The sequence below is a fragment of the Lepisosteus oculatus genome, chromosome 4, assembly GCF_040954835.1.
Source record: "Lepisosteus oculatus isolate fLepOcu1 chromosome 4, fLepOcu1.hap2, whole genome shotgun sequence".
Lineage (NCBI taxonomy): Eukaryota > Metazoa > Chordata > Actinopteri > Semionotiformes > Lepisosteidae > Lepisosteus > Lepisosteus oculatus.
Window position 1 is genome coordinate 19,475,756 of NC_090699.1, and position 27,863 is coordinate 19,503,618.

The following is a 27,863-nucleotide window of genomic DNA, read 5'->3' on the forward strand; positions in this document are numbered from 1 at the left end:
TTAATGAACGGAGTTGCCCTGAAATCTTAGTTTTGTTTTGTTTCACACGCAAAATAAACACCCCTGTGTAATGATTTAAGACAATGCTTAATGCAGATAATTAAGTATAATTTACTTTTAATAATTTAATAATTCAGGCTCTGAATTGATGCACGTTTAATCATGGTTTGATTTTGTTTTTGTCTCACAACCCATTTTTTATTCCAATCAAGCACACACAACACAGCACCATCTTTCCAAAGCGTGATGATTGTGGAGTGTACAGCCCACATTTGCTCGGCACAGTTCACTTTGAAACTCCATCCTCATTTTAAGTCTTACTGGGTTTCACCTTTTTACTTTCAAATACCTCAGTGCATAAAAGTTAAGTAATAAGTGTCAGACTGCAAAATCTCAAAATACCAACAGATCCAAGAAACAAAACAGCAGCCTTGACATCTTTGTCACTAAGGAATTTTATTGATCCTGTTATATCGGTGTCCACTGGCATTGGCAATTCCTTAATACAGATTTTTACAAAGCGTTTGGATCAACAACAAAAAAGTCATATGGAGCTTTTGTTTTCAGAAACCTTTCCCATTGGCTCCATCCTGTAAAAAAAAGTTGATTTACCCCCAACAGCTTAAAGCTGGTTTCCACTTTTTTTTCCTTAAGTGTGCTTTGCATAAAAAGTCACAATAAATTTGGTGGGTTGGGGCAGGGTCACACAACATTTCACAAATAATTCAATGTTTCCATACTGCGGCTGTACCACCAAGGTGTAAACTGACCTTCAGTGATTTTACATTATTTTGCTGCATAGCCAATTTTTGTTCATTGCAAGTATATGTAAATAACAAAAAAAAAAACATAGTCAAAACACAAAATTAAATTGTTTTGGTCGAGGTATCAGTAACGTACTTTATTACAATTGGATTTCTAAAACAAATTCTGGCTGTACAGTGATGAAAGGGGAGGATATCCTCAAATTCTGTAAATGGCTCTTTAAATGTCAGAATAAAACTAAAAACCCTTTGATAGCTCTTTTAAAAATATATAAATTAAAAATAGAAATAAAACAAAACTGGAATTTATGACCAGAAACAGTATTTTAAGTTCATATTGAAAAGTGTCTACATTGCTACGTCAGTAGTGGCCTTTTAGCTGAGCTGTGTGACATAAGGCATTGGACACACTGATTCAGTACAGGGAATTAAAAGATAAAACCTAACAACAAAAACATAAAATATGAGGTTAAACAGGCACTACTGTGAGCCATTTAGAAACATTTCACAGATTATTTCCAAACGTTATTTTTTATTCACAAATCCCCTTCCTTCTTCATTTTCTTGCGCCCTAGGATTGAATCTCCCATTTTTAATCTTTTGTAGGAAAAAAAAAACATTCTATACCCATAATTCTCCTTGTTCGGATAGTTTTTCACTTTTTTCACCTTTTCATGGTTTTGAGACTAGACAATAAGATTAATGCTTTTCTTGTACCAAAATGTAACAAAAACAGTAGAGGTGATCGAACAAAATGTATACATATAAAAAAAAAGTTTCAAGTTTTCAGACTTCTAAGAAAACACTTAAATCTGGAGAATTTACATGTCAGGTAGACAATTAAACACATTTGATTGTTACCAAAGGTGCCACAAGTTGGATCTAACATACTGCCACATACAGAATTCTTGACATCACACTGGGTCTTAAGATGCGCAAAAATACTTTCTTTGAAAGACTTTTGTGGATCTAAAAATAAACAAGGGTTGGGTGAAGCTGTGGCATAGACCTGCCTGTTTTCCAAGAAACAATTAAGTGTTTTCTTAACTAGATTGTAATCAGTCAGATTTGTCTGTGTATTCATCCACAGAAGAAGATCTGAAAAAGTGCATCTTGAGAACATCTATGTCATCCCTTCTCACATTCTTCACTTTTACACAAAACTTCAGAATTAAGATGTCAACTCATCCATCTCCCTTCACACCGGTCACTAAGACATATAAAGCCCCCCGCGACCGCACCAAAACACTTACACAAAAAAAAAAACAAATCAAACCAGGGTCAACAGTTAAGACATGATTCCCTGCAAAAACTCATGTCCTCCTACGGATTTTCCCCAAGAGAAAACATGTAGTCTTTTATTTCAAGCCAAGCGTCCACTCTGCCTACTTTAGAAATAAAAAAGCTTACGTAAGGTCTTTCAAGGTTTCAAATATTCACAAAGATTCTCTTCCTCTAAATCCTTGTTGTTTTCTTTGCTCTAGAATAGAAAGGAACACTACTTAGTATCCAGCTCTTCCTATGCTGAACTATTACCGATACAGTGCTGCTGGCAGAATCAATAGCTTGTTATATTTTGGAACAATCAGTCACCAGTATTATTGCCTAGACAACAGTACCATAGAGAGCAATTTGGTGAAATCTTTTAACATTTCAAATTAACAAAAAACAAAAGCCTGTCTAGCTTGTTTTCGGTAACGTGTTGAAGTTGTGGTCTTGGGACATCAATGTATTTCACTGCCTCCCTTGAAACTAAAAGACTATTGCACTATTTCCCACTTTCAGTTTTGTGAGCTAGGAGGTGTACTATCTAGAACCAGATAAGAATCTGACATTATCCCAACGTAACTTTTGCTCAATTTCAAGCTGAAAGGAAACTACTATAACTGAAACGGCAGATGTTGCCAGAAAAAACAAATCCAATAAAATAAGCAGCCTGGATATTTCCAGGAAAACATGCGCTCCCAGTTCACAGATCACAGGGTTCCAAACAGCCCATTCAGCAATGGGTTTCAGGAGTAATGAAAGGCTGAATGAGCTGGCTCTGGAGTCACAAATCCATTGGGCTGAACCCACCATCAGCCTTTTGTTCCAAAGCTACAAGAGCAGACATTTAGAATTGGAGCAATCAGCAATGTTGCAGAATAGTGTGACTAAGGCAATATTGACAAACAAATTTAGGTTTTATAGAAATCTCTGATCAGGAAACAGCGGTAAGTAAGAACTCCTCTTATTGCTTCATTTCAGCATGAATTTATAGTGTTTTGATTCGTCTAATTTTCTGTGTTATGTGTGGCCGAGTTGGATTTGCATATCTTAAAGGGACAGTTACCAATTGAGATTAGGGAACTCCTCTCTTAAGAGGTGAATCACTTTCCATTACAGATTCTTGAATATAACTGGATGGCACAGCCCAATATTATGCATTAGATTTCATGTTTGGACATAAATAATTATAGGTTTATCCCATCATTCAATTTGTTTTGCACTCAGCAGCTATAAGAGAGGGATGGTTTAACGGGACAGCTGTGAAGGCTCACAGCTTAGTTTCTACAAGCCAAGCCACAGGCACACAGGCATCAGGTGATGTCACCATCTTCAGCTTGATACGTCCATATCAGATGTCCATTTCAAACTGAGCGTCATCGCCTAAAATGAAGTAAAAAAAACAATGACTTAAAGAATGATTTGATTTCTCTTACATGAGGTTCAGCGAATGCAGGAGAGTATTGAGTTTCAGCATATCAGTTGCAAACAGTGAAAATTTTCATCTGAAAAAATTAGTCATGATCATTAGGTTGGAAATGATTATCCTTAATTCCACAACAAGAGTAACTTAAAATCTTTCTTACAAAGCCCATTTGCACGCTTACTCAACAATAACAGTTTAATAAGGCAACATTAAAAGCAATCATCTCAAAGTGCTTTAGGTTTTCAAATGAGCATGCAACAGCTATCAGGACACAGCTCGCGTCCTTTCAGTTTGAACACGTTACAGTATCTTGAACTGTGATTGTAATTACAAGGATTGGCCAGTATGTTATGTCCCCCTATTATTTTTTTATGTGGAGTACAGCTTTCTGGGAGAACCTAGTAAAACTGAATTTAGAGCAAATCTGTACACAGGTGTGCTACACGTGTGACCTGAACTAGCAGACTGAATATAGATGGATGAACATATGTGTGAGTTAAAAAAAACGTGCATGGACAATTGAACTAAATTTCTTATTTTGCAAACAATGAAATCAATTATTACTCTACTTAAGGCACTAAGTATCAGTTACACACACAGGCACCCATGAAACAGTAATAATTAATTTCAGAAGCTGTGATTATTTTATGTAAACTGCCTCAGATAAAAGCATCTGCTAAATATATACATATTGTATTTACATCCAAACAAGCTGGAGGGGGTGACTTTGTTAGTGGGTTTAGTTTGAGGGGAAATACGTTTAGGGAGATTCTATTTGGTTTCCGGTTTTCCCAGTTCTCCTGTTGTCTGTCTACTGCAGGCTGCTCACATCCGTTTACTTTTATGACAAAATCTGATGCCTAGCAATCAGGTCACAGACCGCAACAGGCACTGCCGCAGGTGACTGGGAGTGGGCGTTACGGAGGTGAGAATTAATTTGAAGGTCATGGCCTCAGGCATCAACTACACAACTTCAGCCTCACCCACATATGCCCAGCACGTTTAACACCACTGTGAATCCACCCTACATCAGGAAAGGCCTGGATTGTACCCGTGATCTCTGGACTCTAGAAATAATCTTAGGGAGGAGGGCTTTTTTACAGAGGGAGCCGCTGTCCCAGACATAGACTTGTCCCTGTTCAACTTTATCCCGTTGTAATATCTTGACACCCGGCTCCAAGGCTGCAAAGTTCAACAAAACCACTCACCGATGACAGCCTTGCCTTCGTGGTTATTCGCATTGTTCATTTCATTCTTTTTATTTTCGTTCATGGTGTTCAGGCTGGTCACGCCAGGGATGTCGGGGAGGTGGGCTGGTGGGGTCTGGGCAATAGGGGAATTGCGCCGATCTAACAGGAACTTGCGGTCATAAATGATCCGGGTACCTAAATAAATGGCAAGACATAATAAGTGAGGGAAACTAACGCATTTATATTTGTTTTTGTCACCGAGCAGCCAAGTAAAATGTAACAAATCAGGTGGGGAGTTGCGTCAGCATGCGTAGGCTGCAAAGGAACAAGTAATAGGTTTATTCCATGCTGAAAAAAAAAGGAGGAAAGAAAACACAACGTTTCGGCCGTGGAGCCTTCTTCAGGTGTGAGGAACCTGTAGAACCTGAAGCAGGCTCCACGGCCGAAACGTTTGTTTTTTCTTTCCTCTTTTTTTTTTCAGCATGGAATCAACCTTTTACTTGTTCCAAAATGTAATAAAGTCTGATACGCATCTCCCCCTCCGTAGAAAATGCTCAAATACTTTGCTTTGACGGAAACTGATTTATCTGATGCTCTGTCAAATAACAGTTTCCACTCTTATTTGAGGCTGTAACAATAATACACCCGTTTCGTTCGTTATTCCCTCCTGACACACGACGACTGATTTCTCAATAGATTTCCAAAACTGCAGAGGACTTCAAGAGTACCGAATACACATTTCACCTACCGAGCTCTCAAGCTGGAGCGCCACTGCTTCGCGTCAAGACCTTTCAACCGAACACAGCAAGCAAGGTAATACCCAAGCTAGAGCACCTGACATGTTTTTAAAGAAATCGTGCATTTTCGATTTTAAATGAAAAGCAATAAAAAGTGAAATGCTCCGTACAGCAGCCACCAGCTGTGACTCGGTCTAAGAACACGGCTCCGAACATTTGACTTACTTTGCAACGTAACTGGGAGACCGCATTACATAACAAGCAGGGAGGAAGTGACACCAAACGCAGAAAACAATCCCAACATTTTGTGAACAAAAACGCGACTTTTCCCCACACACACTCGGGGGGGGGGGCATCGTACGTACCAGTACACCAACTATGTTTGCACGACCAAAAACGAAAAACCCCTAAATCAGACTTTCGTTTCGAAATGCCCTGCTATTTACATATATTTTAAAAACTTCGCTATCACAACCAGCGGGACCCATCCAAGCTGCATAGAGGCGGTGCGAGAGGACTGTTTTTGCTTTCCGCCGTTTTACCCCTTTTGCACGCTGTGGACTTCAGAGGAGAGCAAGTCCCGAATGCATGACGTTGTAATGCACATTCAGAATGACTTATAAGATCTTATTACCTCCTGGTGTAGTGGAGAATAATGTGCCCCCAGGGGTGGTGCAATAATCGTGAGGTAGCTGCGTTGTGTCGTTGATCAGAACCGTCCTGGTCGGGATGGCCCGGCTTTCACTGTGCTGACGACTGGACGACATTTGACCTGAATCGATGAGGCGTCAGTTGTGAAATCGTAAAAGCCGAGGGACGGTTGAAAAATCTGTGGCTTTTTTTCCTTCTTTCCTTATCTTTCTTTAGCGAAGCTTTCTCTCCACTCCGTCTGCCCTCCCAGCCGTCAGCACCGTCCCCTCCCACCGCCAGGAAGCACAACACAGCAGCGCGGAGGAAATGAGGTCAATATAGCGGAGCCCCATGTGCGGGCTGCGGGCGTCTTCCCTGCCTGAACCAGACTTGAGAGGAGACGGCTGGCGGGGTGCAGCGAGCCTTGTGGCGTGAATTCACACAATTAATAAAAATACAATTGCAGGCCTTTGTGCTTGACGTTGTCCATTGTCAAACGCAAGACGTGCCCGGCGGGGATTCTGCGTTTGCAGACTTAATACTAGATGCATTACCTTGGTTGAAAAATAATTTCGTAACATACATCATCTGTATCAGTGGTTACATCCACTCAAGAGGCTCAGGGTGACATATAAAAACAACATATCTACTGCTTTAGTTTTTGACCGATAGCAAATCTTCACCACTTTCTAAATTCTGCCTGTCACGATAGTCATGAAATTAGAGCTATTGTGCTAATATTGTGGTGATTTAGTCTGTCCAATATTATTTTAAAAAGTTAAAATGAACAATTTTTAACACTTGTGCCAGCAGCTATATCACCCTGCAACTCTCAGGCTGGCAGTCCAACTCACAACTGGCTAGGATGGGAGACCTCCTGGGAAAGCTAAGGGTGCCTCTGGAATAGAGGCCAGTAGAGGGTGCTCACCCTGCTGTCTGTGTGGGTCCTAATGCCCCAGTGTAGTGATGGGGTACCGTAAAACAGGTGCTGTCCTTCGGATGAGTTGTAAAAGTGAGGTTCTGACTCTGTGTGGTCATTAATAAATCACAGAGTGTTTCTAGAAATGAGTAGTGGTGTTATTCCGGCGTCCAGGCCAAATTTCCCCGTTTTTTACCAATCATGGCCTTCTAATAATCCACAGCTATGAACTGGCTTCATCACTCTGCTCTCCTCCCCACTGATAGCTGATGAGCGTACTGGTGCACTATGGCTGCCGTTGCATCATCCAGGTGGGGCTGCACATTGGTGGTGGTGGTGGAGGGGAGTCCCCATTACCTGTAAAGCGCTTTGAGTGGAGTGTCCAGAAAAGCGCTAAATAATTGTAAATAATTATTATTATTATTACTTGCCCTTTTCATCAGGTGATGCAACCTAAATTAGTTAAACGTTAACTTTATGATTAACTTGTCACTTTAGACAAGATATTTTGTTGTACAGGGCTGCAAGACGTCAGACGCTATAAAAATGCTGTCAGGTCCTCAGTTCCTCAGAGATTAACCGCACGTACTTGATCCGTTTTCTATAAACTGCACAGTCGCTGCGCCTCAGACGTTAAAAATGTATTTTTAGCGGTGGACTGGTGAGGCTGTAGACTTGTAAGGAGTATGAACAACTATATTGTTATTACAATTCACAACAGTATTATTAAAACGCTTTGCTTTCAGAACGAGGCTGGGTTGGTTCTATGACTTTTGCAGGACGTGCTAAATTGCAAGATAGCATCATTTACGCGATAGCACACGTACTATCGCGAGTTTGAGCAGTTCAGCGTCCTGACCACAGGAAGGAGGCGCCTCCGTTGGCGAACAGGAACTGGAGGGGGCGCTCGAATGCGGAGGGATGCATTTTAACTGGTTATATTTTAAAGACAAGTTGTATTTTTCGTTTGCGAAAATATTAATTAAAACAAACAAACAAATCTATCTCCAGGATACCATGAAATGGCTCTGGGCCTCTTTGGGCAGTGACAGTGACCCCATTGATAGCCCCTCCAGGGCAGAAACAGCTTAGGGTTTAATTGCAACAGAAAATATTCTTCTCTGTCTCATTCTCTCTGCTGTTGTCTCCCTGAACAAGGAAGATTACTCACAATCTCATTCTTTAAAAACAGAATCGACTCCTGCAGGGCCGAGAGTCTCTCACTGCCATAATTGGTCTAATTATTTTATTAACTGCATGATTGTAACATGCATAATAACCAGGCCCTAAAGTGTTTTAGAGATCACTGCTCCTATAATAAAAGTGAACCATTGGAGTAACAAACTGTTAAATCTCCTAAAAATATTCTATTGGCGGGATTAAATCCCATATGATACAGTATATGATCCAGCATCAAGTTTTATTTTCAATCAGGTAGTAAATCTCATGTCCCATATAGAGAGTACAAAGAACACCCCCATAACATCCCTGTCCTGCAATATATACTGTATGTTTAACTAAGAAAATAAATGCATTGATTTATTACATGTTACATAGTTATGGGGAAAAGTGGCCCTGCTGTGATTGTGTGCCCTGATTGTGTCTGTGTGTGTCCTGCGATGAATTGGCATCCAGTCCAGGCTGTATCCCTCCTTGTGCCTGTTGCTTGACGGAATAAACTACAACTCCCCCGCAGACCTGTACTATATAAAGCGATAAGAAAATGTATGGATGCATTACTTCAGTTTAAAACAGAAGCCTCCAGCAGATTAACTTGAGACCCCTTCTCATTGTTGTCAATGGACTAATCAGGTTAAATACCACTACTAAACACGGGATCACCAGCAGCTAGTTTAGCCCGGCTGACTTACTTCTCTCTCCAACTTGGTGATCTCGAAGTAGACGTGTGATTGGCCAGGAGCTATGAGGAAGTGCAGCAGCTGCTGCTGTACCTCACCGTGCAGAAAAGTCAGGGGTTTCTGCAAGGAGGTAAGAGGTTTGTAAAATACAGCAGAGAGGGGGGTTGTTAGTACAGTACCGGTTGTGAAAAATAACATGGTTGAAATTGCAATGAAGAAACCGCCAAAAAAAAGAGGATGTTTTTTTTTAAATCCTGAAAGCATGCTGTAAGCCAAAGAAATCCGTTTGTGTATCTTACAGACTTTGGTGCTTCGTGATTTATTTTTATGAAGTCGGTGGTGCCTTGTGCCTGGTTCTGCACAGGATTTACACTTTTGATAAAGGAATATCGGCGTGTGGACTCACAATACGTACTGTACATCAAAGCGCCACGATGTGTGATCCTCTCACATTGTTCGCACACGCGTGGTTTCGTGCAAATAAATGCCTGTCCTGATGCATTGTGGTTAACGTGTTGCCGGTCAAATAAAAACATTTAAATAACGCTTAACCTCGTTCGATTTTAAGTTGAGTCCAATATTAAAAAGAAAAACTGCGCCTATTGAATGCTGCTCTCCCTCATAACCCAAAATAGCAACAGATGCTGACTCACAGTCTGACCGTACTTGGTTGATACAGCACTCTCGTCTTCTTTCTTCTCTTTGCCAGGATTCTGAGTATTTTGTATTGTCTTTATATACCGGTAAAGAATGGCTGCATTTAGGATTTTTTTAAGTTATCAAAACGCCCTTGAAAAGATAGATGTAATCACACACTTTCCTTTCTACTTTTTCCTTTTGTATTTTTTTTTCCGTGTTGAGTACACTACTGTGTTTATACTCTGTAGTTGTGTTTGCTAGGAAGAGATGTCAAACTACTTAGTGTACAAGGGGTTCCTGGCATTAATTGATGGAATAACGAGACGTCCGTATAGCACAGCACAGGTGCCAGTGAGATAGGGGTCTGCTAGGATTGTTCGCAGCTGCTACTATTCGAAGACGCTGGATTTTCTCTGTAGCGGTCCGTATGGTCAGCTCACTCTTCTATAGCTTCACCACACTACTGCTTTTTGTCATGTGATGAAACATATTTTAAAGCAAGTTATTGTTACCATTAGTGGGGGGAGTAGTTGTGCTTTATAATCGCTTGAATTAATCTTGAAAAATAAAAAAATGGTCTTGTATGTTTAACCCATGTATTTAAAGCAATAATTCAGATTTTCAACCTGTTGCATATTACATTTTCTGATAATATATAACACAATCACCTGATTACAGAGTTGAAAAGTTTCCTGTTGTCTTAAAACGTTTAATTATATCTAATATTGTGTCATGAGGAATGTAAACTTTACTCAACAAATCTTGATTCTAGTTTTGTAAAGGAGTATGCAAAGCCCTTGACACATGTAGAACTCTTGGTATGTTTTCAGATGTGTTTTGAGATCACATCTCACCGGTTATTAATTATTCCACATGTCTGAGCTGATCTTGCTTGTGTATTCTGCAGTGCTGTGTGTATTTTGCGATGCTTGTTCAACTCACCATACACGTAATGGTTTGGCCTTGGTCTTGACAAAATAAGTTGAAAGGAAGTATAAATGATCCCTTCCCTTTAATGGGATCAAAGCCTGTCTCTCGTCACATTTTATTAAAATAAGACAATCACATTTTCCATATTCCAGTTTGATCATTAATTTGCAACTGTACATTAAAATAACTGTATACCACTGAGCTATGGGGATACTCCTTTGTATTTTTAAATGATTGTGCAGGCCTGCTAACCAGAGTGCTGTCAGAATGGGAGAAGCTGTAGCTAATGTCGCCAGGAGGGTTAATGAGACCGTGGAGCTGGGAAAAGACACTCTGGGTAAGTGTGTTGTTCTACTTCTCCACGGCAGGTGGCAGTATTGTCCAGGTTTTTAATTCGACCGGGATTAAGTGGAATGGAATGAAAGATATAGGGTACTTATTGGGTTTGTATATCTTTGAAAGACACCAGGCAGAAGAACAGAAGAATTCTGAGATAAAATAACATGCATTGGTGTTTGGGTCACTTAATAAACAGAAATATATATATATATTTTAATTGTTGAGATGAAGTACGACTATGTACAAAAAAACTGTTGTACTGAAAAGGAAGAAAGAATACACTTTCAAATGGAATAATTATTTTACTTAAGTGTGTACAGACAATTTCTTTCAAGACATTACAAGCAGTGAATTTTAGCCTTAAATACAGTGTAACACCTGAATACTAACTCTTGTGGCCATAGAGTGTCTTTCTGCAGAGCTCTGTGGCTGGAGGTTAGCAGCTGTAGGCCCCTATCACCCACGCTGCCCCAGTGTGTCAGCTTTAGGTCGGGAAGCAGAGAGGACAAACATAAAACATGTTTAATATTTAGAAATTTGGCAATTTCTATACTTTCTAATATATTTCATTGTAATATCATGGGGTGTACAAACCAAAATCCACACATAAGTGGAGCAATTTATTGAAAGGACAGGTCATGGTATTCATGATCTTGTTTTACTTTTTCATACATAAATGGCTTCCTAGACAAAACGATTTGTGACTTGTTGGAAATTTTTAGGCAGTTTCAGGTGAAACAGTTATTCATCTGACAACAAGACCAGAATAAGTTGGGATTTTCCATGATAAAAAAAACAGAACAGCTGGGCTTCAGAGTTTTGGCTAGTGACCATTGTACTATTTTACAGGAAGTCAGTTTTCTTTCTTTTTGCCTTGTGGTCACAGAAGTACTGTGTTCGCTTTCTGAAAATTGATTTATAAATTAAAAAAACAAGGCTGTAATTGCTACTGGCTTTTGTTTTTGTTAAATATGTTTGAATGTTTTTGCAAATTAAACTCTGTGATTAATTAGCTTTACCCTGTAAAGAGAACATTTCAAATTCAATGAGGACACAAAGAGCAGATGAGTTTTGTTCTGTTCTAAAGGAATGTTTAATGTGTGCACTTATAATGCAATTAACTGACCTTTGTAATTGCATTCTTTTGCCAGAATAGTTGTGTTATCGAACTTTTAAATATTCATTTCTATAGTCATGAAAGATTCATGGAGAGCTTTTCTTTTTTTCACTGAACAGTGTGATTTAGATTGACAAGATTTACAATACATTTTTTTTGCATTTACAAAATTATTTTTCTGAAGTATAGGTATTGCATGAGTTATATAGAGTAGAACATCAACACCATACAAAGTTTCAAACACCAAACCTCAAACTAGAATTCAGAACACATGAGGACATTTTTCATTACCCTATTTGTCACAGGACAATATTCTTGCTATTGTCCCAATGACATTCTAAAAATAATGAAGAGAGCAGGATGTTAGAGTGTTAATTAACTAAACGAATTGCAATATCCTTCCATCCATTTTCAGTCTGCTTTTCTTGGTGAGGGTCACACTGAATAATTATGATTCTCTATGTTAGATGTAGAATTTAATTATTTTAAATGTTCCAGGGAGTTGACATGGATGTTTGTAATTACCTCATCAAACAGGACTGCTGAGATTTAAACAGTGGAAGGTTGGTGATAAAAGGTGGTGTTTTCAAGTAGGGATTTTAAAGAGTTTAACCAAACGTATGTTAATGTTGATTAACTATAATTTTTTAGACTCTACACGAGTATGATTTTGTTTCTCTTTTATAATGATTCTGGATCATTTGATTAAAATAGTTATATTGTGTTTTTTTCCAGATCTTTCAGAATGCAAACTGATTAGCTTTCCTGAAGGAATCTATAAGTTGTTAAGGACCGTAACAGAGAACATACATGTCATCTCTCTGGCTAACAATGAAATGAAAGCCATAAACAGCAAATTCATTACCACGTTCAGCCAGCTAAGAGGTGGGTACAGAGGAGAAATTGCTGCTGGATGAAAGCCGGATTCTTTTGACAAGGTATTATTCAGGTCAAACAAAGATCTATGCAGTGCTCCAGTTTTTTTACATTTAGAGCATGGAAAACATTTACTTTTGTGGTGGTTGCTGTTGGGGAAAATGGAAACTCAAGGCAATGATTTTTGTGAGCTCACAGGTATAAATCAGTTTTATTGACATAGTGCTTCAGGTCACTCAGGTCATCTCTAATCTCTGAGATCTGCAGGGAGTGACTAACCTACCAAGGTGTCACCAGCATGACTGTACTATTGCAATCCGAACTAGCTGTGGGTGAGTCCTGTAGAAAGCACATTATCTTAAAAGGAGCTCTGGCCCTGAGACTGAGGCCAGCGAGACACTCAGATGACCTGATCCCTGCTGAATATCTCATTTTGGCTGTTATAGAATCACTTTATGCGTGTCACAGAAATTTTAGTAGCTCTGTTAAGATTGCTAGAGCTGTATAGACACGGCCTTGCATGTATTAAATTTTAAATAAGGTGGTCCCAGTAGCCTTTAAGAGTGCTGTTTTATGGTGATGGGAGATTTTGACAGTAGCTTTCTTCTTAATGGGCTGGGAGTTTTAAGAAAAAGCTCCTCACTGGTGCAGCAGAGCCTCTGATTTACTTTAAAAAACAGAGGCCCCATTTTATAACAGCAGGCGGTAAAAGTTTTGCTAAACTCTCTTTCTCCACTTCTTTCATTGATATTGACTGGTTTTTGGAACTGATTTTATTTGAATCCAGCAAGAGGTGAAATAAAGATTGATTCATCGTGGGTTTAACAAATGTTTTTCTCCTTCAGAAAGTTTGCAAACTATTAACTGGTCTTCTGAAGGGAAGTCCTGCAGGGCAGAAACAAAAAAGGAAATGATTTTATTATTGATAAAACTACATCAAAATGGTAAACTTTGGAGAACAAAAGTAATATATGTAGAATGAGTACCTAAAGCCAGTATTGTCTCTTGTGGTGTGAATGAATAAATCAATGAGATAAAGGATTGGAAGTCTGGTTAAATTAAAGTCAAACAAACCTACCAAGGAAATCACGTTAAAAAATGCCAGTAGAAAGGCGCTTTCGGCAGTCAATATTGGTTTTCTGGGAATGCATTTCACTAAACTACCCATCTTGACTTTGGTTCAGAAGTCTAATATTCATATGAAGTCATCAAATAAAACTGTCCTTTTCTTGTAATATAAAAAGTAGCACAGTCTTTACTCTGTAGAGAAGGACAAGAACAGCAATATCAGTCTCCCCAAGATGAGATAGATCTGGTCAATATCATATTCATTTTTCAAACAGTCCTTTCCGGACTGTTTCATTAGCCTGAAGAATTCCAAAATCCAGTTTCTTAAGGACAAAAAATGTTCTGGATTTTCTTCCGCTTTTGGTTCTTCATGACAAGTAGTTTGACTCATTCGTGGTTTAATGAGTCACGATGGCTGCCTTTCACAGGTCTCCAGCAGGTGATTGAGAGAGCTTTAAAACCTGCAAGATCTGTCACTCACACCCCTATGACAGGAGGTTAGGCTCTCTGAGTTAAGGCTTGTTCTCAGTCTGTCAGTCCCTCCATGGAACAGAACTGAGTTGGCTGTAGGACTGTCTGGCCCCTGTTCTCTAGATTGTACCTGGCTCCTGCCTGCATGAAAGAGAAGCCAGAGAAGTTCAGTAGGAGTACCCCAAATAACACTGAATAAGTATGAAACTCTTTCTGATGTGATGAAACTTTCAAAAACAACTGAAACTGAACTGAACCTGTGATAGGCAGTAGGGAAATATGTTGCAAAGTTTCTGCATAATCAAAAATTCAGTAAATTGGATGATCAAAAAAAGGAGACAGGCCTTTGCTGAAATAGTCAATCCGGCTTGCCAAAAAATCACATAATCAGCTGTCCAGTGCACATTTTCAGAACTGCTAAGCTGCTGGCTCCAATTATGAAGGACCTACAGTATTATATTAAAATGATTTTTTATGTAATTCTGAACATCCTTGTATGTTGAAGAAATATTTCATGCATGCTTGTTTTATGCATTTACTGCTGTTTGGTCTTTGAAATTGTAATGCCTTGTTCTATGGGACAATGTTATGTGTTTATTTGGTAAATTCTTTCCATTGAATAAAAAAAAAATCAGTCTTAATAAAAATAGTTTAAATCATTTATCATAGCAAAAAGGTTATGTACTAATACTTCCCTTTCTTGTTTTTTAGTTATAATTTAACTTATTTATTATTTAAATATTTAATTTTTGTATACTTATAAACTTTATAAAAGATTATAAAGTTTTATCATGTTTCTATCATCAGTGGCAATTCTTGTCACTCAGTTGATTAGTATGTAATGTCATACAGTCTGTCCATGTCTTTGTTAACATTGCTTATGTTCTTTTAAATTTTCTCCATTCATTGGAAGTTTCATTTCACACCTCTCTGCACCCATTCTGACTTCTAAATTCTCACACCTCTTGATTGGCCTCTCTTTCCCGCCTCTCACTCCTCCCCCCTCCCAACCTTTGTTCTCCCGCTACTTTACCTTTGCCTACTGCCCTGTCTCTCTCACACCTGAAGAAGGCTCCACGGCCGAAACGTTGTGTTCTCTTTCTTCTTTTTTTCAGCATGGAATAAACCTATTACTTGTTCCTTTGCAGCCTACGCATGCTGACGCAGCTACCCACCTGAACTATTGTTTATTAACTCCTGGTAGTCTGATCTGTGCTTCTGATCAATTCATGAAAGTCAGGAAAGTATTATTCTCTCATGCGAGAAAATTCTTACAGATAATCTAAATCAGAAGAGTTGTGTCTAGGCAATATTTTCTATTACATTACTAAATAAAAAAGCAAGCCTTGTGCTTTTCCAGTTATGGTCTCGTGAATTGAGAAAGATTAAGTGAAGTATTTTTAGCTGGTAGTTGTTCACCAATAATAAATGTGAAAAAGTGTGGAGCCGTAGTAATGGTACCATTGGTAGAAATGCCCATAGTAGTAGCAGGAGTGGCAATAGTGGCAGTAGTACAGTTTGTGTAGTGAAAAATCTCATCAGGGGTGATTAAAAGCAAACGGTTTGTCTTATAGAAAATTAGGGGGAGGCAAGAGGAAATGCCCACAGGTTTCTGTTAGGTCATCAAGAATTAATTTATTATTGGAGGCAGTTATTTAAAATGCTCAGTGGATATTTGAGTTTGGAAGTGTCTCTGGATTATCCCAATTAATATTCCATTGCACAGTTGCTTCAGGGAAGATAATTTGCTTTTACTTGTTAAATTTACATTTTTTACAAAGATGAAATCTAGGGGCTTTGCAATTTAAGTGATTGATGGCTATTTAAAGCCCTGGAGGCCCAAAATCAAAATGTCAAATTGTCACAGTGAAATAATGTTTTGTATTTCCTTTGGGCAATGAGGGAAACTTTCAACAACAAATTCACCTAAACTGTTAAGTACCAAGATAAAGTTGTAGTGGGATAAATGATGCCGTAGGGGTCTTGAAAATGAATGTGCCGTTAGAGTACAAGTGATGAAACCTGCAAAGATTATACCCATTTTGAGGAAAGTAAAGCATTTTTTCCATCCTCAAAATAAATTATTCCTTATAGACTGTCTGGATTTCTGTGCTAGTCTGTATTTACGTGTATATAAAAATGTTACATTAAATAAAAATCATGATACATTTTGCTGTACAATTGACAATAGAAAGCAGATCATTTCTGTCAGCAATATGGATTTCTAAGAAAACAAAACTGCTGGACAGACCAAGTGTGACATTGTGTTGAAGTGAAGATTGATCGGTTTAGATTCAGCTCTTCTAGCTTTCAGTATCCACTGTAATCACTTCATCCAGTCTGGGGTCATGGGGGGCTTGTCCCAACAAGCAACAGGCCCAAGCCAAGACACACCCAAGACAGGATGCCAGTCCATCATTGGGCACACACAGACATATACAGTACGCTCTCACTCACTCCAGGGCAAATTTTCTAGAAGCCCATTAACCTACCAGTATGTCTTTGGACTGTTGGAGAACACCAGAAACCCACACAAACATGCGGAGGTCATACAAACACCATGGGGATAGGACCCTAAGTCTGGAATTGATGCCAGGCCCACAGTGCTGAGAGGCATCGACGCTAACCACTGCACCGCTGTGCCACCCATGTTTTGTTTTAAACATCCATGGATTCTGTTCAATATTTCTCATTATTGCGAACAGACGTTTCCTTAAGATTGGCTTGTTGCCTCCAGCAATCAGCCAATAAATATTTTTATAAAGTTCAATTTTTACAGAGGTGTTGATTATAGGAGTGCAGAATCATTTTTAATGCCTTTCAGTGAGGCAAAAAGGATTGTTTTGTGAAACTTCTGAAGTTCCTTTTATTCATTTTTGAGAAGAATGTTTTTTTTTATTGGTATAAAGAATGTTTTTTTGCAAAACATTTCAGAAAATGTATCTTGGCTTTCACCAGCTTTGTGAAAAGATTTTTTTAAAATTAAGAAGAAAATCATTTTCCAAATTTTCAATGTACAAATTGGAGTTAAACCTGCTTTCGTCTGAAACTGACAGCTACTTAAAGGATAACGTGGAAGGGAACATAAAATGTTATTACCTTCCAGTAATGTAATTTAAGCACACAATTTCAGAGAACGAGTAACTAATAATAGTGTCTATTTTAACTCTTTATAGAATTAAACCTGGAAGGAAATAAACTCACACAGCTCCCAGAAGCAACTGGTTCAATGGAGAACCTGACAAGCATCAACCTGGCCAGGAATAAATTTTCTGTCTTTCCAGAGGAGCTTACTGACATTAAAACGCTTAAGAAGATTAATCTGGAAGGAAACGAGATCACAGGTGAGTACAAATGACGTCATAAAAGAACAAGATTAGTGTTTTGCCAAATCCAACTGCTGTTCGATTCAGGAAGTTTTTTCGCCCTCTTCACTGGAAGCAGGGATACAGTTAAACCATGTTACTACACCACACGTGAGCCATCCAGATCTTGAATGTTGTGTACAATACACATGGTTTAAAATACAAAGACTGAAGCTTCCAGAACAGATATACAGTATGTATGGCTATATCTAATGTCTACATAACCAGCACTATTTGCTCATGTAGTCGTGGTAATTGTTTGACTCCCAGCAGTTTACGATTGTGAAATGAAATTGAAATTATTAGGTAAACACAGCAGGTAATCGAGGTTGGACTTTTCCGTTTTCTTTCTGTCATGACTCTGCTGTTCACAAAGAGCGCTATGTTGTTATTCAGGGTTTTTTTTTGTCTCTGGTCCTTCCCAGCATGCAATGAACCACATGCTTTATGAATCTCCCATTTTGAACTTCAAAGAATTTCTCTCTCCAGGCATTGCCTCTTATAACAACAAAAGTATTAAACTGCATTTTTTTTGTGCTGTGGGTCACAACACTTTGCACTTTTCATATAGGAGTGCAGCACCTGCCTGGGGGATGCTCTAAGCCCATTATAAACCTGCTGCCCCACTGCACAGCAGATCAGGTGGAGGAATGGAAAATAGTTTCTGCATTTGAATTAAGCAGGAAATTTAGGGAGGCCAGATTGTGCAGGACCAGAGGTGAATTTAGCTGGGATGTTGGTGGAATGCCATCAGACTTACAGGAGGACAGCACAGTGTCTGTTCCACTACCACACTGGGGCAACACTGGGGGAATTCTGCTCCAGAGGGAGGGAGATCGATGTCCAGACCCACCTTGGACGAGCAGCAGCCTGGTTTTAATTCGAGGTCTCCCATCCCAGAAGTGACCAGGCCCAGCCTTGTTCAGCTTGTGAGAACTGTCCAGGTCAGGCTACAGGATGGTAACGTTGCTATGTACACCAACATCTCAAACGTTTTTTTCATGTCAATTAAAGACTTAAATTCTGTGCAGCAGTTATTCGTTTCCTCACTCCATAAAGCAGATGTCTTATTAAGATGCATTGTAAAGACACTTAATTTACTGCATCAATTAAAGGCTGTCAGTTTTATCAGTGCTGAATGATAAGACTGTTTTTTTGTGTTGTCTGTGAAATTAATTAGTTTTTAGGTTTTTGCTTTAATGAAATGCTCATATTTAATATTTCACAGAGCTGCATACTGGGTATGCCATGCCCTTTTAGGACACTCAATCGATCCTGCTCTTTGACTGTAGTTCTCAACGTAGAAGACAAACAGGAATGACATCACTCAGCTTTTATTTTTATATTTGAACTAAATTCCAGCTATAGCCCTGCTACAGACATAGAGATGTAACCCAGTTGTATCGATAATAAGGAACAAGAACAACTTAAAATTCACATTTAAATGTGAATTTATTTAATTTCATTATCTGAGTTTTGATCTGCTTTCAGGCTGATTCATCTCGGCGGGTCTTCTGCATTGTGTATCATGTAGCAGAGCAGTAGTCTTAAAATTAGTTTTGAATTGTTATATAAATTATGAACAGGGCTGGTATTCTTAATGCTATTCCACGAATAAGCTTATGCTTGGTGCCACTAATGAGGTTTGTACGTAACTTAACTGTGGGCGGAATGTGGAAACTCTTGTTACACAAAATAATGTAGAATTTTTCAGAGATTCTCTTTTCCAAAGAGAACATTGACTTTAAATAACTGATCATAGGCAAGTTGTTTTATCCCCCTATTATGAATATTATGAATACTGAGATGTAATATAGTGAATGGAAGTATACATTTTGAGAAATCAATGATAATGTTATAATTTGTACATGCAAATAAGGCCTTTTTGGTGATTAAACTGTTTTGAGATATCTGTTGGATATATTAATGAAATATTAATGGATAAATTGCTTAGAGTAAGATGTTGTCCATCACTTAATATGCATGATTAAATGTTACTCAAACAGACAACCGGCAGCTATGCAAATGTGATGGAAAAAATGCCTACCACAATACAAAACATTCTTGAATTTAAAACATGTTCTACTTGATGTCACTTTTAAATTGAGCTTTCAAACGTACAGTTGATGTCTATTTTTGAAGTGCATCATAATCTTCAGCATATCACAGATTTCTAAAAACTAAAATAATTACTAATCCTAAAGGAAAAGAGCAAATAAAAAAAGGTGGTTAATATTTTTTCTAGAGCATTTATTCAGAAATGGTTATATGAGATTCTATACCAGTGTAAAATCTTAACCCCTGTTCTGTGAATATGACAGGTGTGAGCCAGCTATTGTTCAACCACAGAGATTTTGGCTTTTTCTTTGGGTGTTTCTTTTCCTTAACATCCTTCAATGGGGTGGGATTTCAGATGAATGAACATGAGCTATGCTGTGAGTCTATGACAGGACAATACAAAACTATTCTAAATATCACTTTTCCAGGATGCAAATCAAATACATGGACATTTAATGTAGACTGCAGGTGTAGATGCCATAGGGTAATATTGTTTTATTTACTGCACTATTCCAAAAGGACAAATTCTTCAAACCTATATGCAGTAGTTTTGGAGTGTAATGGCTCTATTATTAGCCTGAACGCCAGTACAGTTCTCTGGAGCAAAAGTCAACTGTTTCATAGTTGGAGCCCCAGGGGCTCTGAGACGAGAAGGAAGGAGGTGGAAATGTGGGTGGGTGGAAATGAAATGTATTGTATGTCTTGCCCTTTAGAAAGAGGTTACGGCAATGTTACAATCCCATGGTGCAGTTCAGTGGAAACTTGGGCTTGTTTATTTTTGTGACCATTATGACAACCTTACATGACAAAGGACTCCAGATTCATAAAACAGTAAGGTTTTTATAGTTCAATTCCAGTGTGAGTTGGTTTTATTTTGGGGTTATTCAAGATACTTTTTTAATAACGAAATGCTGCCTTAATGGAGAAAAATGATAGAATTTTATAAATCAAAAGGGTTTTTTACACATGTAAATGAGACCTTTTTGAAGATGAATCAGTTTCGACGTGAATGTACTTGTGCATTTTTAACTAAGAATCAGATATAGTCCATTACCTATCGTGTATGTTTAAGTGTTCCTCAGGGTGATGATCAATGTAAATGTGATTGAAGTAGATTTAAGTAATCTAACACAGCCTTGAATTTACAACATATTGTAATTCCTGAATTATGCATTAAAACTTGCTAAGTGTTTTTTTGTTTGAGAGTCGTAAGAAATGTGTAAGAGTGCTTTTACAGGCTTTTATTTGTTTTGGAAAAACAGTAATGAGAGCCCTTGCATTCCAAAAGGACGTCAGTGTATGAGCATTTATTTTACTTATTCATATTTTAGCTTCAGAGCAAATGGGATTGTTTAGCTAGATGGCAATTTACAGCATACAGGCCTGTCACAATTCCTAGTTTTGTCAGAGTTACAGGCAGTGCAGGAGACGTTCCTGTCACTCCACAGTAACAGTGGCTAAAATATGTAAATCAGCTGAGAATGATATTGCTGAAAGACCCACATCTGCTGTATTGCTCTACTGGACTTATTAGCTTTAAGTGAAGACTTAGGATGGTGTATGTCCTGCTATAGGAGCTCACCAATAGATTTCCACAAGCAGCTGGGCTACAGATTGAATTTGACATTTTCTTTTTTTTTTCCATAGGAAGTAATAGAGCTTCACCTACTTGAGAAAACTGTACAGTGGTTGCTGACTCTAAATCAGCATTAAGAGAAAACTCTGAGCAGTAAATGCCATTAGTCAGCTTCATGTTATAACTCTAATTAAAAATAAGGCAACAAAGAATTAATCAAGATAGTGATATCGGTGCAAGCAACCTTGGCCAGCTATTTTCCGAATTTAATTACAAAGTTGAAATGGGTTAGATAGGATTTACAGGGGAGTTTTAAAATCATTTACTTGCATGTTGATGAGCATTTGTGTAACTGGGATTTTACAGTGTTTTCAAACCACCGCTGTGGATAAAATTATAGTACACATTACACGAGCGAATAGGACTCTTTTCATAAGAACTGTCGCAAATGAGAGGAGATCCTTTGACCCATCTAACTTGTTTGGTAGATAATAGTTGATAGAAGATCAAAGGATCTCATCCAGCTATTTCTTGAAAGAACCCAGAATATCCAGCATGTCTGGATAGCTTTTTTAATGCTTTCACAACCCTCTTGAGAAAATATCCTGACAACACTCTCACTGGTGTAGGCATCCTCTCACGAGGCATCAATAAATGTAGGGGTTTGTGCATTTACTGGGACAATTATTAATTGTAGCATTAAGTCACAAAATGGTTCTTTGATGTCTATTAGAATCAACCTTGCGGGATAACTCAAACAACGCACACACGGGTACTAATATCCAACAATATATTACTACATAAAATGTGCAAATAAACATATCAGATCTTATTGAGTGTTAGCAAAATACAAAAGGTATATATTCAATCACGAGTTACAAACCAAGAGGGACATACATTCAGTATACCATTCATTTAGACCGTTTCATAAATGAACTTGGTTACAACCTCTACACTAGATACTCAAAAGCAAGTACATCACTCATAGGAATTTAATTGATATGAAAGGTTGAGGTAACAATTGAATTCTCGAGCTGTAATGCAGAATGTTGAATACTCATCCGATCTGTGTGGATTCAGATCTCCCGCGGGCACAATGAAGCAGTGGCAGGCTATTGCTGTGTCCAATCGGCGCTCTCTGGCTCGGTGCCTGGCAGTACTGTTTCGGCTTGCGACGTGATGGGAGAGATTCCTGCTGCGATGTGCAGCTGATGCTCGGCTAGTTAGTCCTGGCTTACTATCAGAGTTTGTGCACAGGAGAAAAGTGACTGCGGGTCCAAGCAGGTCACACTCTTTAGACAGGAAGAAGACCGATTCGTTCCTGATGTAGCGCTAGTTCTGAATACTTATATTCAGTTGTCCACAGTTCCGACCGTAGTTCACTTGTCGATCAGTTGAGCGTTCGCGGTGGGTTCACGAGGCTTGCTGCTGGGCTAACCTCGGGTGGATCCTTTGGTTACGTGCTGGCAACCTCCGTTCTCGACTCTTGGAACAAAGTAAAAGTCCTGCACTCTGACACACTGGCCATTACGTGGTTGTCTGAGCTGAGTCTGAGGATGTCCAGGAGGCGCGTTGAGTTGAGAATGTCCAGGAGGCGCTCGGAGGGACTACGGTCGTTCATTGGTTGAAAGTTTCATGGGCATGTGAGACCCACGGGGGGTTAACCTGCCCTACCAGTTCCTGATTGGCTGATCTAGGTGGAGGATGAGTAACCATGCACTCTGACCTTGGGGTTGTAAACAACTTGGGATGAGACTCTCCTTGACAGTAAGGCGCCAGAGATGACCATTTATTAGGGTTGCTGGAGAATCTCAGCTTTGGGTGTTGTTCCTTATCAAGACACTCTATCGGCTAGAAAAACACCTTAATTGTGAACCAAATGGAATGGCCTCTCTGTATCAAGCACCACTGAGATGAAGGAGAGAGACTGCCGCTATAGTTAATAAGCCTTGCCGCTATACTGGTAATTCCAAAAAAGTGCAATTTTGCTTGACTTTTTCAATGACTTTAATACTCGAATCAGGTCCCCTTGTAGTCTTCGCTGTTCAAGATTGAAAGGGTCTTTTAGCCTTTCTGTGTAGGATATTCCCTTAAACCATGGAATGGATCTGGTTGTTCTTATCTGAATTGACTCCCTAAGGCACTATTTTTTAGAACTTGGTGACCAAAATTGAACACAATATTATAAATGAGGTCTTATTAGTCAATTGTACAATTGTAACATACTGTAACCCCTTAATTCCAATTATTTGCTCTTAACTGTATATCCTAACATTGTATTTGCCTTTTTATTGCTTGCCCACTTTGTCTACAAGTTGTGGTGTGTGAAAATACTCAAGTCTTTTTCATAAGTAGCCTCTTCTAGCTCATTTTTCATTACTGATTACATTACTTCATTACATGCGTAAGGTTAAATATATTTGCCAGGTGATTGTGATGTCTTTAATTCTATCTTAATCTTTTTGAATTTTAGTTTCCTATTTCTATAGCATTGTAGAAATCCTCCTATTCTAGCATCAACTGGAAGCTTAGCTAGTTCATTTATTATAGCAAAATCTAGATCGTGGATATAGATTAGGAAGAGCAGTGGTCCTAGTACAAATCCCTGGGGTACTCCACTAGTTACCAGCTTGAGCATGCACCCCTTATCTGTACTTTCTGTGCATTAACCAATTCTCTATCACAACAAACCTTTTCTCAAATGCCTACATCTCGTAATTTGAGAAGCAATCTATTATGAAGTAATTTATCAAAAGCCTTTAAAAATTTAAATTATCATCCTGTGCGCTTTGTATGTATCCATTACTGTTGTGGCTCGTTCAGAGAACTTTGAAATGGTGTTAAGCATGACCTATCTTTTCAAAATCTATGTTGGTTATCATGGCTTTCAAATTTGTATTGCATCTTGTTGCTTTAAATAAATCTTGGGTGTTGCCAGCATTGAAGTTCATCACAGCAGCTGTTTTTGAAAACGTGAAATACTTATTATAGATGAGAAGGCTTGATCAAACTCTACTGGCAGAGGAAGACCAGGGAGATTTATTGACACATGCATTATTATTGTTTTTTTCTCTTCTGGTGTGTTGAAATTGAGATGGAATTGTAACACACTCATTAAAGGAAAATCATGCTTTTAATTGAGATTAAGATATTAAAAATAATATTTTCCACAGAACGTTTTAGTGTTTGATGTGATGAATGAATCTGTTGCAATTGTATGAATTCTCTTCTTCCTGAAAAAAGTGAATCCATCCAAAAGGTAAAAGCAAAGAACATTGATCAGAAGGAATGAAAATCTTCATATTCTTAGACAGAAAATATTCTGACACACTCAATGTTTTTCTGTGAAAGATGGAAGATTCATTTCCAGGGGTTGCTAAAGGATTGTGCTTGGATTCTTTTGATGTTGCAAGAGCCTTTCTTCTGAGAGGCTCTGAACCACACTGAAGTCTGCCCTGTGATCTTGATGTTAAGTGTAGGACCTGCATTATCTGTCTCTCAGTTGTTTTTCCTCTTCAGTTCTATCTGACTTTTTCACGAAGTTGAAAATCTCTTTTTTCCCCTTTTCACAATTTCTAAAGGCTGTTGGTCAAACAGGAAATGTCCCTTACTCCAGCTAACTGCTGACGTTTTGGCAAAGAGCTGCCTTAATAAGGCTGGGTGGTGTCTTGGGCTCCATACTAGTGAGCCTGAATTCAGGTTATGAACACGGACGCTGTTCTGGTGTCTTAAAATAAGGTAGCATATCTCAATTCCTCCAGGCAGCTCAGAAAGTGTGGGTTAATCTCTGAAGGAGCAATATCCCATACAAGTGTATTTTGTGCTCCGTTTAAACTAGCATAGGCCTTGGTTTAATATTCCTCCAGTTCTCTGTCAGCAGAGGCAGGACATCAGTTATTTAAACACCATTCTCTACACCACAGCCCCGGAGTGCCACTGGTTTATTACAAATATTTTCTCTTCTGACTTAAATTATTTTAGAATGTTATTTTTTGTAAGATGACCGATATGGCAATGATCTTTTATTGCAAGAGTGATCATTCTTGTAACATGTACAACTCAGTGAATGTATCGTTTTCATTTAGATGAAAAGTAGATTTACAAAATTATGGTTTTGAGGAGATGTATGGAAAGTTCATTTTTCAAATAAGAATAGTAATAGTACTAATAGTAATTGTGTTTTAAAATGTGCAGAAATATGTCTTGTTTAAGTTTGTGCCCTGCAGAGGTTGTGCTTACTTCTTTTCACTTAGAGATTCAGTGAAACATACAATTTGGGGTGCCCAAATACATACAGCTGTATTTAAAAATATATAATGAAAGACTGGTGGACAGAAATGACCCTTTTAGTTCAACCAGTGATATGAACAAATGATTACAGACGTCAATTTACACAAAGGGCTGTGGAAGTATGGAATAAGATACCCACTCATTTTTAGAAGCCTGTATCCACAGTTGTTTTACAAAACAGCTGGATGAAGTTCTTCGATCAGTTAGCTTCTGTTGACCAGATGGATTAGCTGGACCCAGATGGGCTCATTTGTAGCTGTTCTTATGTTCTTTTGTGTTACATTCATGCTGTGCCTTTCAACGGAACTAAAAGTGTCAGTATTTGAAGAAGGTACTTCAGCCTGATCATCAACCATATGTTACAGTTCTTTGCTCCAGTCTGTTCTTACTCATTTACTAACAAACAATTCTATTTTAAGTTAAATTCGTAGAATTTATTTTAGGACTACTTAGGAACATTAGAGATATTACCTCTTTTTCTCTTTGCTTTGTGTGATTGGTGGATGAAGACTGATAAATTAATGCCAGATTGCCCACAGAAAGTTTACCAAAAATAATGCGATTTTGTTTTTCTCTGGGTTGTTGCATTCTGTATGGATGTGTGACTCATCTCAATTTATCTTTGTTTTGCAGAACTGCCTGTGGAGAAACTCTCAGCGATGCCTGCCTTACAGAGTCTAAATATGAAATCAAATCCTCTGGACAAAGAAGTTTTGTCAGGCTTCAGCCCTTCTGTAAAATTTGAGCTTTTAACTACAGTTGTAGAGTCAGATAATGCAATATAAATTTAGAGATTTAAAGGCTTCGTATTTTTATTTGGGGAAATTTGTAGCGAATTTATTTATTGCGTATTTTTTCTCTTGCTACTAAATTGAGGTTTTTATATTTCACTTTATTTATAGTGCCAATGTGAATTATGTTTATGTTTATTTAACATGCAAGACCTCAGTGGAAGGGGCACTGTTTTTGTGCCAGTACAGCCTCCCTGCCTGCACCTGTCCTTGAATGTATCAGCCCTGATAGTGCCAGGATGACTGGAAGTCAGAAATCCCAGGATTAGAACCAGTTTTGAATATGTGATTGAGGTAGGAAGGGGACAAAGTTTTAATTTAGTCCAGATCCTCATCCTTACAAAACCGTTGTCTGACCTTTATTCAAGATGAGCTCTTCATTACTTAATGAATATGTTAATTGAGTTTAAGTGGATATTTTTTGTTGGAACGCTCTTAAGAAAATCTGAATATTTTTAGGTTATTTCTGAAACTGTGTGTATAAATGTGGAACTAAGACATGAAAACAAAATTTTAAGAGATCCAATTAAGTAAATAGTATATTTAATGATATGAGAGCTCAGATGATCCATAAATGAAAGTTTGTTTGAAGGGCAAGAGTTTATGATCCTAGGTTTGCACTACGCAACTGTCTATAAAATGTTATTAGATTTTTGAAACTTTTCATTTGGAGTTCAATTCCTAGATCTGGTTTATAAGTGACAAACATGATTTGAGGAAAATATTAATACAATATGCAGAATTAATGAAGTGTTACACCTCTGTATTCTAAAAGCGGCTGAAGTAGAAACCGTATCTTAAAATATTTAATACAGACTGTTGTTTAAATATTTAATACAGACTGTTGCAGACACAAACACACCAGGTTTTCAGAAAATAAGGTCATAGATATGAAGCTAAACCTTCACTCATCTGACAGCATGAATTCACTAGTTGCTGTACCTGAAGCTAGTGGATTGAAAGTGCATCATATATACTGTACAATACATGCAGTACATTCTCTCTCGATATATACACTCAGTCAGTTCATCTGATAGGGATCCATATGTGTCTTCCTTGAGATACCACATCAGGTTTCAGGTTTTGGTGCACAGTCAGGACAGTCTGAGATTGCTCCATAACAGTTATTGCATTTTCCCTGACCAGTGTTTCCCATTCATTCATTTTGTGAGTTAGATTTGGTGCAGACTTGTTATGTAGATGAGGAAAAGGAATGGAGCTGTGCTGTTGCACTTGGCGGGTTGGTGAGACAGATTTGGTAGTGAATTTAGAGAGGGTACATGAAGTCCTCTAATGGCCAGGACAGCATCAGAGTGAGTGCGGATCTACTGCCTTCACATCTTCCCTTCAATAAATGAAATTCAAGTCCTGCCTGGGCTTATTAAAGATACACCATCTGTGTCCTTGGCTCTTTCTTTGGTATATGAAAAGAAACACCCTATGGCATTTTCTTTAAAGAGCTGATTTACAGATAGATTTCAAATAGTTTTGTTGTTGTTGTAAACCCACCTAATTTGGTGTCCCCACTTGAGAGTTTTCACATCTCTGTAAG

The 27,863-nt window shown here is 38.3% G+C and overlaps 2 protein-coding genes across 5 annotated transcripts; one reads left to right on the forward strand and one right to left on the reverse strand.

Moving 5' to 3' along the window:
* Positions 1-437: 437 nt before the first annotated feature.
* On the reverse strand, positions 438-6,154 carry eif4ebp2 (eukaryotic translation initiation factor 4E binding protein 2). Its single transcript, XM_006630269.3, has 3 exons — positions 6,018-6,154; positions 4,665-4,841; positions 438-3,413 (listed from the first exon to the last, which is right to left on the reverse strand). The coding sequence occupies exons 1-3, from the start codon at positions 6,148-6,150 to the stop codon at positions 3,382-3,384; spliced, it is 342 nt and encodes a 113-aa protein (XP_006630332.1). The 5' UTR covers positions 6,151-6,154; the 3' UTR covers positions 438-3,381.
* Positions 2,888-27,701, forward strand: lrrc20 (leucine rich repeat containing 20). Of its 4 annotated transcripts, XM_069188904.1 has the most exons (6): positions 2,888-2,977; positions 5,343-5,459; positions 10,603-10,697; positions 12,552-12,701; positions 17,408-17,575; positions 26,154-27,701. In XM_069188904.1, exons 3-6 carry the CDS (start codon positions 10,628-10,630, stop codon positions 26,303-26,305), a joined length of 540 nt encoding a protein of 179 aa, XP_069045005.1. In that variant the 5' UTR covers positions 2,888-2,977; positions 5,343-5,459; positions 10,603-10,627; the 3' UTR covers positions 26,306-27,701. The 4 variants fall into 4 exon arrangements, with proteins under 4 accessions (XP_069045005.1, XP_015201891.1, XP_069045004.1 ...); XM_015346405.2 differs by lacking the exons at positions 2,888-2,977; positions 5,343-5,459 and adding an exon at positions 6,262-6,345; XM_069188903.1 differs by lacking the exons at positions 2,888-2,977; positions 5,343-5,459 and adding an exon at positions 8,336-8,921.
* Positions 27,702-27,863: the final 162 nt, after the last annotated feature.